The sequence below is a fragment of the Eurytemora carolleeae genome, unplaced genomic scaffold (genome assembly GCF_000591075.1).
Source record: "Eurytemora carolleeae unplaced genomic scaffold, Eaff_2.0 scaffold1101, whole genome shotgun sequence".
NCBI classification, from domain to species: Eukaryota; Metazoa; Arthropoda; class Copepoda; order Calanoida; family Temoridae; genus Eurytemora; species Eurytemora carolleeae.
This window is the reverse complement of record NW_019397031.1, coordinates 46,716-61,242: the sequence shown is the minus strand read 5'-3', so window position 1 is coordinate 61,242 and position 14,527 is coordinate 46,716. Positions and strand designations below refer to the sequence as shown.

At 35.5% G+C, this 14,527-nt stretch overlaps 1 protein-coding gene across 2 annotated transcripts in view; it reads right to left on the bottom strand.

The window, feature by feature from the left end:
• Positions 1-5,348: 5,348 nt before the first annotated feature.
• The window catches only part of LOC111711262 (neurofilament heavy polypeptide), a 33,213-nt gene continuing 24,034 nt past the window's right edge, over positions 5,349-14,527 (bottom strand). The window contains exons 27-31 of one of the 2 annotated variants that reach the window (XM_023485560.1): positions 13,497-13,667; positions 8,143-8,224; positions 7,801-7,855; positions 7,480-7,631; positions 5,349-7,374 (exon numbers count right to left, since the gene is read on the bottom strand). In XM_023485560.1, the coding sequence (XP_023341328.1) occupies positions 5,686-7,374; positions 7,480-7,631; positions 7,801-7,855; positions 8,143-8,224; positions 13,497-13,667 (2,149 nt within the window). In that variant the 3' untranslated portion in view covers positions 5,349-5,685. The remainder of the gene's footprint in view (positions 7,375-7,479; positions 7,632-7,800; positions 7,856-8,142; positions 8,225-13,496; positions 13,668-14,527) is intronic. The other variant, XM_023485561.1, reaches the window with a different exon arrangement.

The window sequence follows — 14,527 nt, the reverse complement described above, 5'->3', positions numbered from 1 at the left end:
GAAAACTCTGCAAACTTGTGCAAAATATAAACATTGTATGCACACATTGTATTTGGTTGAGAATGTTCAGAACAAATATCAACCCAATTTGCTCACAAGAATAATAATTAACTGCTCAACAAAAATATTATTTAAAGGGACAGTAAAGGAAAAATGAAAGGGGGTATAGACTGAAAGCTAATCACTTTAGCTCTCGATCGCGACCCATGAAAGTTTTATCTGTATATAATAATAATAAAATAAAAAGCATAAGTTTTTTATATCTTTCGGGCCCAAATCAGTAAAAAGTTGAACAAGATAAAACCCAAATTCCAAACCAAAACCCCATGGTCGTTTTGGCGACAAAATTGTAAATCATGATTTTTGGGTTAGAGTTATAAAGTTAATAATCCTGAGTCCGAATTTAATGAATTTAAGGCGCGTCTCAAATCCGCCAAACCCCGGTTTTAATTGAGCGCCGCCCTAAATCTTAAAATATTGAATACAATTTTTCTTGGAACCAACCATATTTGGGCTCCAACCTCTGTTTTTTTAATAGCATACATTGGATTTTGTAAGCCATGCAAAGACCTCCATTACTTCCACTAAAGAAGCCTAATTACAAAGTGTACTGCAGTTTAATCACTTAAAAACAGATATTTCAGAAATCCATTGATCAATGTTTAATGACTTGGGATTTAAAATATTATCCCATTCGACTGAATAAAAGCAAAATGTTTTTTGATCAATTTCCCTTTCACAAAGATCACACTCCTTCACGGTTGAGAGTTCGACTAAACTCTTGGTCCAAGCTCAAACTCACAGTTTTGGGTGTATGTTTCATATAGACTGGAGTCAAGGAGTCCGTCCGTATACAGAGAGAGAGAGAGTCAATACAGGGCAAACCCCCCCCCCGCCCCCTTACGTAACCTGACAGAACACCTCATATCTTCCCGCATAAATTACATGGAAATCATCTTAAAAAAACACATACAGATTTTATCAGATTGATTATGGATATGTATATGTAATATATATAAATGTTGATACATAGATTTTAAAAAGTCGGAGGTAGTGAGGGTAGTTGGGAATTGAAAATAAATTATTGAATAACTGTTGATTAAAAATGTTTCAACGAGTCGGTGGTAGTGAGGGTAGTTTGAAGTAAAAAACAAATTCTTGATTTTTTTTCATTTTGCCACTACCCTCACTACCTCCGACTTTTTAAAATCTATATATCAATATTTATTCAAGAATTTGTTTTTTTATTTCAAACTACTCTCACTACCACCGACTTGTTGAAACTTTTTTTTACTTTTTTTTATCAATTTTGATGATTTCAGATTTATCTAGATAAGAAAACACCAGATCTGTCTGATATAAAGAAGGTATTTGATAATTTTAAAAAGACGTTGAACCATATTTTACTTTAAATTTCTGTAGAATCCATAGAAAAATAAATGAACATAGATAGCTTATGTACGCAAAATCACCAAGAATTGTACAGTCCGCGAACTCATACTTCTATGGGTCAAAGTGTACTTTAATGATAAGCGGAGTGGTTTGGTGTTTTAATGGATTTCATAATAGAGTGTAAAATAACTCCGGGAATGGAACTATTTGAACAACAATAGTTCACTGAGCAATATATCATATTGACGAGAACTGAAGAAGGACATGAGGAGGACTAAACTAACTTAAATTTCTCTCTACAGAACTCATGTACACCACAAGTACTCAATGACATAAGAACAGCCAATGTTCACAACCGACCCAGTTAATCTATATAATAAGAATATCTTTAAAACATCTCTGTACATTTATATCTTTCAAGATGAAAAATATCGTCTTATGCGCAATCTATCTTTATCTATGGTAGAATCTGATAATAGTGTTAACCAACCTGGAGATCCAGACCTCTTAACGCGAGTACTGAGCAATAAGAACCTTACCTGAAGTTTCCAAGATGTGTGGAAATAAAAAGATTGATATTAGAGTACCCCCTCAGGGGCGGACACAGGATTTAAGTGAGGGGGGGGCAAGATTTTTTAGGAACAAAAAAATTGATAATTAGGAACAAAATTAAAGGATTAGGACAGGGATTTAGGAACAATACAAAGATTGCTCAGGAAATAGGAACAAAATTAAAGGATTAGGACAGGGATTTAGGAACAATAAAAAGATTGTCCAGGAATTAGGAACAAAATGAAAGGATTAGGACAGGGTAAATAAAAAATAATCAAATAGCTTAAAATTGAAAAACACATACGATTTATCAAATTGGGAACATTTTTTGCCTCGAAATCTCAGGGGGGGGCTACGCCCCTCCCTGAATCTGTCAGGGGGTGGCGAATGTCCCCCCGCCACCCCCCTGTGTCCGCCTTTGTACCCCCTGATCTCAACTTATTGAATTAGTATACATTACTTATGCAAAGTACAATACACTACCATATTAAATGGATAGATCGACCTAAGAAGTATTCTGCATCATTGGTCCGTAGACGGGATACTACAGGGTGTCCCAAAAAACATGGGAATTCAGTGACGAATTCGATATCGTCTTTGTTATGAATTAGCATTGTAATACCTAATTTCAAAAACCATAATATTATTATGTCTGCCAGAGTATATTTTATGAAATGGGTAAAAGACTATAAAGATGTGTCTATAATGTCGTTGCAAGATGAACAGTAAAGACGGACAAGTTTACTCTGTTTGTATACTCCAATTTTCTTGTTTTACTAAGTACAACCGTATGCAGTCAAAACATAAACAAACAAATTTTGAACATTGCAGACGAAACTCTTACAGATTACAGCTTTCTCAGTAGGTATCACTATACTAAATCAAAGAATTATTTGAAAAGGCGATATCGAATTCGTCACTGAATTCCCATGTTTATTGGGACACCCTGTATTATACATTCACTCCCATTTCTTAGTTTAAATAAAGAAGCAAATTACGTTTCATTGAAATGATAAGAAATTGCCTCCTTTTCTAACTAATTTTTTAAAAAATCACCTAAAAATGATCATCCTTAAGTTTTGGTGGTTAAATACCGAGTATACAAATAGGATTAAATTAGCCATGAAACGTTAATATTAAAATTAAGAGAAAGTTGTTATCAGGAAAAACTATTAATTTTTTTTTTACAAATTCCAATGATATAAATTTTGTAGCCCAGTGATAAGGTAGAAGAACATTCAACGGTTTGCCTGAAAAAATTTTAAGTTCTAGTTAAATTCAAATTTTATGTCAATTGGAAAAAAATTTTCCCTAAAAAACGCTAGTTCATGTTTCTAGCAGGATCAATTCGTGGGTCCAGTGCTCCCTTGAGCACTGGACCCACAGGATCCAGTTTAAATTTTGTTAGAATATGCTACCCCCAAATCACTGTGAAATTAAATATTTGCTTGTTAAAGGCTCTATTTTTAAACGTTAAAATTAGGGTTAAAAGTTAAGATCCTATTGTACCTTAATGTTTAAAATTTGAATTTTTCCCGCATTTTCTTTATGGTAAAAACAAACTGTTCCAGTTTGGCATGTAGTATTTTTCCAATTTTACAGGAATATTTTTCACAAATTTTTTAACATGAACATAGCTATTCGAGCATTTATTGTATTTAATTGATGATATGAATTTTTTACTTTGTTGGGGTTTATCCTTTTTCTTGTGTAGCTCCATACGTTTAATTTGATTTTTTGAGAACCCTTTAAGTTCCATACAACGAATTATTTTTAATTGGTTTTGCAGTTCTTTTATCAGTACAATGTGTTCTTGCTGTGCGAAAATAGCTTGTTCCTGCCATTTTATTAAATTTCCAGCTAACATTTGAATTTGGTGGAGTTACGTTATATTTATTATTTGGTTTTCTTAAAACTGATGTGCTTGGGTTGTTTCTTTTTGGGAAGTTAATAACTTGGATATTCAAAAATTTAACTTGGATAATTTAGGTTTCCATATTGAAGGTAGGATACATATTCAATGGTTTCTCAAAAGTAAAAATTTAAAAGTTAACTTACTTGAGAACCTGTCCTGAAAGTCAACATAGAACCAGACCAGAGCCTAGTGTTACACCTACCTGGAGCTGAACCTGAGGTATTCCAACCCTGATTTATCTGATAATAGACCTTCTACGGAGTAGAACCTGGACCTATACTTGGTGTAACACTGAACCTGTACTTGCTTGGAGTAAACCCTGAACCTGGAGCTAATCTATACCCAGAGCTGAATTGGTTAACAAATTCCAAGACCTATAACCGATTGTATTACATCCGTCCTACGATACTTCGGACCTACCGGCACATGGTTTTTCAGCAGCTTCTAGCTGCTATTCATCCGATGAACAACCTCAGCCGGGCGGATGCACAACTTATGTAGGTCTGTTGCAAACGTTGAGATGCACATATTTTTTTGGTCTGATTCACAGTTGTTAAGGAGTAGCAGCGCTTGGCCCTAAAAATTGTCTTAACCTAACCCCAAATATCGGCTAGTACTTTATCAATTTAATAACTGTGGCCGCAGCGCTCGGCCACCTTGCCTGTCATAGCTGCGGCGCTTAACCCAGAAACTGTCACAATCTAACCTAACCCCACAGATCCGTTATCACTTGGTCAATTTGATAAGTGTGTGGCTGCAGCTCTCGGCCGATAAATTGTCTTATAACCAAACCTAACCTCATAATTTTGTCAATTTGATAAGGCAGCAACGCTCGGCCCAGACTTAACCAAACCTAACATCCGACCTACATAATGTGTTTATCCGACCTATAAAAGTTGTGCATCCGACCTACAAATTTTTGTGCAACAGGAACAGCAAGATCCTCATGGTAGCACTGTCAACTGCATAACGACAAACCTGCGTAGGTCGGCTTACAAAATAGAATGTACATCCGGCCTACATCTGTCGTAGGTCCGAAGTACCGTAGGACGGAAGTGCTGTAGGACCTAAGAAACATTTCTCCTAATCCAACATCAGATCTTAACAAGGATTAGTTCTACGAGAAACTCCCAAGATGTCAAGATATCCTGGAGTTTAGAAACCTTAAAGCTATTCAAGAGTGCATAAAATAATCCAAAGTGTGTGCTTTAACAGATGCTCGAAAAACAAAAAAATCTGGGATTGTACAATCCAGAGATGATGTTAAGGATGTAGGATGGGAGGAATATGTAAACTACTAATATTTCCAGACGAAATTCTGAGTCGAAATATTTGTCAATGCGTCTTCATTACTCCTTAATTTAAATCGGGACTGTGAAACCTTAATCTAATCAATAATGGGAAAATAGTGTAGTTTTCCGTTTTTCAGAACAAACGTTGCAGGCTTTAATAAAAGAAAAATGCTGAATTTAATATTAATAACTAAATGTTGAGGTTTGCATGTATTTCTAAAACTATAATTTTTACCAACAGGTACAAGAGGCTAGAAGCAAGGGCCCTGGAACATTCTTTGCATCATAACTCCACACTTAATTTGACAGTTCTAGGGCACCTGCTTAGCGTACAGAATTTTCTAAACAGAATCCAAACAAAAATATAAAAATAATATCTTTTAGCAAGACAGTGTCCAGCTTAAACGGAGATAAAGTATTTACAGATTTTCAAAAAAATAAAATGGCTTCTATCACAACAGGGACCATTTTGCATTCAATCTTAGCGTATTTTCAACTTTTAACGAATAAACGTGTCATGTATACATATTTTTTTCATCTACGCTGTAAAGCCTTCCTTTTAGATGGAGCGACAGATTTCTTTGAGACAGGTTTCGTCAGAGGTTTCTTTTTTCCTGCAGGTTTAGTAGCTTGAGATTTCCTATTTCCACCTTTTACCTTATTAGGGGGAGGGGATAGTTCAGGTGAAGGTTCTTCAACAGCAGTGGCTCCCTTCTCTTTCTTGGGTGGGGGAAGGGTAGGTTCAGAAGAAAGTTCTTCAGCAACTAATCCGCTATTCCCCTTCTTAACAGGTCTTCCTTTCTTGGGAGTAGGTTGCCCCTCAAGTTCGAGTTCAATCTCAGGGAGCACACTTTCACCCTTTCTAGGGGTGGGCGCAGGTTTAAGCTCAGGTTCTGGGACTGCTTTAGAGCCTTTACCTTTCTTCAGTTCTTTTTTCATTACAGATAATGAAGTTTTACTTCTTCCTTTCTTTGCGGATTTAGGAGTGGGTGCCGGGGGGGATTCTATTTCAGGTTCAGGGTTTACTGTTTTATTTTTAATTCCAGATAATGAAGTTTTACTTCTTCCTTTCATAGCTGATTTAGGAGTGGGTGCTGGGGGGAATTCTATTTCAGGTTCAGGGTTTACAGTTTTATTTTTAATTCCCGATAATGAAGTTTTACTTCTTCCTTTCATAGCGGATTTAGGAGTGGGTGCTGGAGGGGATTCTATTTCAGGTTCAGGGTTTACTGTTTTATTTTTAATTCCAGATAATGAAGTTTTACTTCTTCCTTTCATAGCGGATTTAGGAGTGGGTGCCGGGGGGGATTCTATTTCAGGTTCAGGGCTTCTTGTTTTGTTTTTTCCTCCCTTCTTACTTTGCTTAGGTGTTGCATCAACAGTTGGGGGTTCAATCTCAGCTTCAGGAACTTTCACTTTACCCTTCCCTTTCTTGGTAGACTTGGGGACAGAAGAGTCTGGTTCATTAAACATTTCAGATGGTTTCAAGGCCACTTTCCCTTTCTTGGCGGATTTTGCAGGTTTAGGAGTTTCGGGAGCTTGGGGGATTTCTGTCTTTTCAGGTATTCCTTTCTTTCCCGACTTAGGAGCAACAATAGGTGCTAATTCGGCATTAACAGGAATATTTGCCAGCTTTTTGGCGGGAGTTATGGTACGGCCCTTACCGCGCACTGGCGTGGCAAATGCTTCAGCGTAGAACCGTTCCTCAGGGGTGGGTGTTCCAGCTCCCCGTCCACGTTTAGAAGTATGGGTTGGCTCAGGCGCGACATCTTCTCCTTTCTGCTTTCTCTGCACCGGTGTCTTCTTGATTCCTGGGGTCTTCTTGGCGGATTTTTTAATCGCGGGAGTTTCGGTTTTTCCTTTCTTTCTCGGGGGTTCAAGCTCCTCTTCCTCCTCGTCAAAAAGCGCAAGAATATCGTCATCGTCTTCATTCAGATTTTGAATAGGTCTGGAGCGTTTGCTTGTTTTCTGAATATCCAATGCCACAGGTGGTATTTCTGATGGTTTCTTTGCGGATTTTGATTTGATGGGAGACTTGCGTCCTTTTTTAACTGGGGTGATTACTTCTTCGAAGATTTCTTCGTCAAGTGTTGTATCTTCTGTCTCAGATTTTGGAGCAGGGTTGGGTTTCTGGGGTTTAGGGTTCTTTGCAGCCGGCGTTTTCTTAATTATAGGAGTTTTCTTTAAAACGGGAGTTTTCTTTACTTTTGTAGTAGGAGTGGACTGAAATGAAGAAATTATTAATAAAAAGAAATACTAGATAAAATTGAGTTAAAATTAAAAGTTGTAGCATCTGCTAGGAATTTTGTGATTTCTAATAATTCTCACCTTAGTCTCAGAATCCTCTCCATTCATCTGGTTCTGCTCCTCCTTCTTCTCCTCCTCTTCCTTTGTATCCTTTTTTGCCCGTTTAGCTGGAGTAGGATTGTATCCAGCTAGAGCTAAATATCCACCAACAGATCTTGCATTCCTCCGCCGACCTGCAAACACATGGCTAAAATGTGAAAATGTGTAAGCACCCACTCCCTCCCCTTTGGTCCATAGTCCATACATTATAAGAATAAGAAAAAAACATGCATTTTAAGAATAATTTAGTGAAAAAATAAATTTAAATTTAAACAAGGCTTCTTCAGGTATGTTTTTTCTTACCAGCAAGTGAGTATTCTTGATCATTACTCAATCCAGCCAAAGCCAACACTTTTGCCTAAAAACAGGTCAGTCAATGCAATTCAAGGTCATTCTATGTTTTTTACGGGCATTCTAGGGTTATCAAGGTCAATTAAGGTTAATCGAGGTCAATCAAGGTTTATCAAGTCAAATCACTGTCAATAAAGAATTAGGCAGGTTAGTTCAAGTTTAATGGTTTAGATCAAATAAAAATAACAAGTCTTAAACATTGAAAATCACTCGGAAGTAAGGGCCACAAAGAATATCTAATTTTAAAAACTTCCATTTTTTTATCTTTTCTAATAGTATTTTATTTAAACTCACTCTTTCGTCGTTGAGGTCGGCTTCTTGTTTTTCAATTATCTTCTTCATCTTCTCTAGCTCTAGCTCTAAAGCACCAGTCCCACTAAAATAGTTCTCAATAGTTATGTCCGTAACAATCCATTTTTTTACCAACTTTAAATTAAAATATACAAAAAAATAAAACAAAAAATTTGAAAGCTATATTTTGTTAAAAAAAATTCAGTAAATCTTAAAGAAATGACCTGGATCCGGATCCGGATCCATTTTTTTCCAGTGCGGATCTGGATCCGCATCAAACTTAAATGGATCCAAAGCACTGCTATTACTATATCATTATGAAATCAAACCAAATCAAATCAAAAAGTATAACTCATAAAAAAATTTCAAATCCCATTCCCCAGTTTATTGTTATATTGAGTCAGCTATTGAGTAACACACATATTTCCATAAATACAGTCTTATGTAAAGAATTATCTAAAAAATCAGAAATTCTCTCTAATAAAAATACATGCTCATAGGAATCAAGGTACAAAATGCATTCCTCTCAGAATATCCCTTTCGATAAAGGATAAATTCTCGAACATGTACTCTTAAAGGCCAAACTGCTTGCAAAAGGGATTTCTGTAAATCTTCAGCGGCTAAACTAACCCCGTAGCTTACTGTATTCAATGTCTCACGTGGTCTGGACATTAAATTTTTATCATTAGCTGTGATCTTAATATCAGCCTCATCCAAGTCATCAACAATATATTCTTTAGTCGTTCCGTTAGGAATTCCAGAAAGGAATATATAAGCTGGAGGTGACTAGCGCCTACAACTGCTGGCTATCCAACATTCCTTCTTTTGTTTAAGGGAGTGACTTCCATCAGTTAATCCAAATGTTAAATTAGAAGATCTATCCCTAAAAATTCCTTGTCCCTGGAGATTGGTAAGATTTATTGAAGTTTCCTTGGGTAACAGAACTCTAGGACTTTGCACCTGCAGTAGATGTAGGTGCCACATTAACATTTACCTTATCCCAGAAGGTTTCCATTATAACCATCTTCTTTTAAAGAGCTGACATTCTCTCTCACATCATAGTACTTGATGTGTTAAGAAGCACATCAGCACTAGAAACATTTTCTGTCGATAACTTGGGTATAAGGAAGTTATATGATAAAGTAACCACTATGTTTCCTATCCCCTTTTTGTCAATCAGGTTTGTTTTCTCCCGCATATCAGAAGAGATAATTTTGACTTTTTACTCTTTCTCTACCAAGTTGAAAGCTTCATTGACCAGATATCTAGAGTGTTTCAATTGATCCAGTGAATAAGCTTTACTAAATGCTACAAAAACAGTCACTTTCTCAGCAAATCCCCTAAGTTCCCTAAATAGACAGGAGAATATGCCATTCACAAGAATTATTTTCTCTGGATTTTCCTGTTCATATAAACATCCACAAACAGAGGTTTCAGTCTTAAGATTTATCAGATTTTTTCTTTGTACCAAATAAATATTCATATCGAGCTTCTAAAGGCCTGCCATTAGCCTCCTGCCTGCGTTACTTTTCTAGAATAAACTTGAGATCTGTGTGCCCTTGGAAATAGACTGCTCAGCTCGGCTTCTCTACTACTGCTTATGCATTACATTATTAAAAGTTTTTAAAAACAATCAATAAATATTATTTATAAGTCTTTAAACTACCACTCTGTGATTATTATAATCAAACGAGCTTTATTTTGGGTACTAGGAATCGTTTCTTTTCACTATTAGTATTCACCCTTCAGCTGGAAGGATATTTTATTGAAATCGTAACGACACCACCAATGGTATAGGTGGTGGATTGCTTGTGTATGTGAAAAATGGACTCACAATTTTAAAAACTGATAGTTTAAATTTATTTAACCAATTCTGCCAGTTCAGAGTGATATCTGAGAACAACCAAGACTTAAATGTTACCCTTGTGTACAGATCACCCAACTTACCAAATGCAAACAATTCAGAACTTTGTGACCTTATAAAATCTCTTGATAAAAACAACTTGATCATTGGAGACTTCAACTTCCCTACAATCGACTGGGAAAATAACTCCGATGAAAATAAATGCAGACCATTTCTTGATTCATTGAATGATAAGTTTTTACAGCAGATGGTTGACTTTCCAACCCACATTCGTGGTAATGTTTTAGACCTTGTTCTTACAGACATCCTTGAGCGAATAATAAACATTGAACCTATTGGGAACCTGGGTAACAGTGATCATTCTATTTTATCCATAGATGTCATGCAAAATGTCCTGTTCAACCAAACCAAAGAATATATCCCAGACTGGAATAAATGTGATGCTGAATCTTTTTCATCCTACTTATCTTCAGTGAACTGGGAGGATGAATTGCGAGACAAGGAAACTGATGAAGTTTAAAGAACATGAAAAAAGACAAAAATTAGTTTCGCAAGCTAAACGAAGATATGAAAAGAAGTTTTCGTCAAAAGATTAAAGAAAAAATTATTTAACTCGTATGTCCAAGCTAAAACTAAATCAAGGTCTTGAGTGGGACCTTTAAGCCAGGATGGGCATCTTGTCAGGGACAATAAATCAATGGCAGACATTTTGAACAGCTATTTTGGTAGTGTTTTTACAAACAATACTCCCAACAAAAGCCAGTATGCCTTAAATCAGAGAATCTTTGGTGAACCAGTGACACATATAAACATTACCCCAAACGATATTGTTAAGAAGATTAAAAATTTGAAGCCTAACTCTGCAGCAGGACCAGACAATATTTCAGCAAGATTTCTTCAAACTTTTAGCACACTGATCTCCGAACCTCTTTGCACTGATCTTTAACAAATCAATTGAAACTGGTACGGTCCCGCCAGATTGGAGATGTGGTAACATTACTCCGATTTTTAAAAAAGGATCAAAATCAAGTCCTGGTAATTATAGACCGGTGTCTTTGACATCTATTCCTTGTAAAATCCTAGAATCAATCATCAAAGACAGGGTTACTGAGCATCTGTATGATAATATAATTATAAATCCTCCCAGCATGGATTTACTAAAAATAAGTCTTGTCTGACAAACCTGCTAGAGTTTATGGAGAGAGTGACAAAAGAATATGATTCAGGAAATGCCTTGGACATTGTTTATTTAGACTTTGCAAAGGCCTTTGACAAAGTTCCTCATTTAAAACTTATAGACAAATTAAAATCCTTTGGAATTCAAGGTCAAATATTGCACTGGATTAACAAATGGATCAGTGATAGAAAACAAAGAGTTGTATTGAATGGAGAATTTTCAGAGTGGATCCAGGTTTTCTCTGGGGTACCCCAAGGAAGTGTACTGGGTCCTCTTTTGTTTATAATTTTCATTGACGACATTGACATTGCAGCAGGTGACATATCTATCCTCAACAAGTTTGCAGACGACACCAAGTTAGGTCAGGTCATGTGCTCAGAAGAAGATAAAAAGAAACTCCAAAGCTCTCCTGATGCCCTCTGTTCATGGGCAGACACCTGGGATATGAAGTTTAATGTTTCAAAATGTAAAATTCTTCACGTTGGCAAAAACAATCCCAGACATATTTCTTTATGAATGGGACTCAGCTTAGTGAATCTGAAGAAGAGAAGGACCTCAGGGTCCTCGTAAATAAGTCATTAAAACCTACCAGCCAGTGCTCAGAGGCTGTCAGAAAAGCAAACTTTATCCTTGGATCTATTTCTAGAGCATTTCATTACAGAGACAGACATGTTTTTGTTAACCTATACAAAATCTATGTTCGCCCTCACCTGGAGTTCTGCACCTCTGCCTGGTCGCCATGGACTGAAGCTGATTTAAATACCTTGGAACAAGTTCAGAAGCGTGCTATTCGTATGATTTCTGGTCTCCATAGTGAATCTTATGAAGAAAAATTGAAAGAGTTAAACCTGCTTTCGCTAAAGGAAAGAAGAGAACTTGCTGACATGATTCAAACATTCAAAATACTTCAAGGTTTCAGTGATGTAAATCCATCAACTTGATTTAGCAGGATCAATCACAGTCGAGTTACTAGAAATGCAACAGACCCTTCAAATCTTGAAATCCAGATCTCCAGAACAAATATAAGAAGTAATTTCAGTGTTTGGGTACCCAGAAAATGGAACTCGATTCCATCAGTCATCAAAGAAACTTCTACAGTGAGCATCTTCAAAAGAAGATATGATTATAGAAAGAATCCATAAGCTGCTGCAAGATACATGCAAAACTAAGAAAAAAATAAACCAGAAAGAACAATCAGCAACTCTTAAGTCAACGAAATCATCCTCATAATAACTCTATACGAGTTCCTGAGGTTTAATCAACAATAAACAATAAATAAACCCAATTATAGAAATTTTGTATTCCTCCTCATTTAGCTTTTATAATTTACTTTGTTCACATCACATCACATCACATCACATCACATCACATCACATCACATCATGTATTCCCAATTGTTGCTTTTTTTTTTGTTTAAAAAATCGTTTTGGGTAATCTTTAGTCCGAGTAAAAATGTTGTGAAAGGGGATGGTGGAGAATGGAGCCTTCATTTTTGGTCCAAATCTTTCAACTTTTTGTCTGCACGCCTAATCAGGGAGTTTTATTTCAAAAAAAAATATCAAACAGAAGTTATGAAGGCAATTCAGTAGCAGCAACAAATCCAGTGTTTGACCTCAAAATTGAAAACGTTTTACCTATGGCTTTAATGCGTATCAAACAAAATTTAGGAACCCAAGCAATAAGGTAGCAGCAAAAAATTCAGTGTTGGACCTTCTTATGACCTCTTTCAAAATTGCAAATGTTTTAACTATGGCTTAATGCATATCAACGAAAGCTAGGAACCCAGGCAATTCAGTGGCAGCAACGAATCCAGTGTTTGACCTTCTAATACCCTTTAACAACCTATGACAACTTGTAATGATCCCAAAATTGAAAATGTTTTAATTATGACTTTTTGCATATTAAACGAAAGCTGGTAACTCGAGCAATACAGAATCAGCAAAGAATCCAGTGTTTGACATTCTAATGACCTCAAATGACCTCCTATGACCAACAAAATGAATATGTTTAAACTATGACTTTATGCATATCAAACAAAAGCTATAGTAAGCTATTTGTTGCTGCTACTGTATTGCCATAATTAAAACATTTTCTATTTGTTGAGGTCATTAAAGGACATTAGAGGTCATTAGAGGTCATAAGTGTCAATTTAATCTAATTTTTGGTAAATAGCTCCCTAATTAGGCGTGCAGCCAAAAAAATGGAAGATTTAAACCAAAAATGAAGGCAGGGACCTCCATCTTCTCATTAGGACAACTCCACTATCCCCTTTAATAAACTGATATATATTTTATAAACATAAGGAGACCCACTCACTTCACTTTGCTAGGTGGAGGGGATGAGGCTAAAGATTTTAATTTGTGTTGCAGCTCCTTGATTTTATCCTCATACTTCTTCTCCTGCTTCTTAGAGAGACCAGCTTCTTCGTTTCCTGGCAGCTGCTTTTTAGTTAGCTGCTTTCCATCCTTACTATCTCTTCTATCATTCCTGGGGGAAAAGAATTTCTAAAAAGAGTGCCAATGTAATATTTGGGAGTAAATATGTTATTCTTTTGTAGTCAACCATTTCTATTATCAGCTATCTTTAAAAGGGAACCAATTTAGAACATTTTAATGCTTGTTCAAGGCCTAAATATTCCCAAATTTCTTATCTTGAAAAGTGAAGCAAGAATATTTATAATATTAATGCCATTTCTAACCTAAGAAAAATCATTTGAATTTTTATTTATATTTCTATGAGCATGTTTTTTGAGTAGATAGAATTCCTGACTTTTTAGATAATTCTTTACACAAGACTTTATTTATGGAAATATTTTTTATGAGTTATACTTTTTAAGAGATATAAATATATTCATATTCAATATAAATAGTATCTATTGAAATGTGATTGATGTCATCTAATTTTTACACTTTTTTTATTATTTCTAATTTTTATAATCTTTAATTTTCTAAATTAATAAACCGCATTATTAATATATATATATGTAATTATGTGAATTTTTGTGTGTCTAATTTGTTTTCATATTAAGAATATAATTTCAAGAGGATAATAGGGGAATCTGTTAAAACAGCTTTAAGCTATCGGAGCTCCCCTACTGCAATAATTTTAATTTTATTTTTATTTTTTGTATTATTTTTTTTATTTGTTATAATGCATAATGATTACGGCAGACAAGTTTATGATTTGATTTGATTTAAATCTTAAGGATCACAGAAGAGCTTTAAGCAGAAAAACATATTATTTGATTTCAAGATCAAAGATGTATCCATCCAAATCACAGTAAGTGTATAACACAGTGCAGTGCAGTGCAGTGCAGTGCAGTGCAGTGCAGTGCAGTGCAGTGCAGT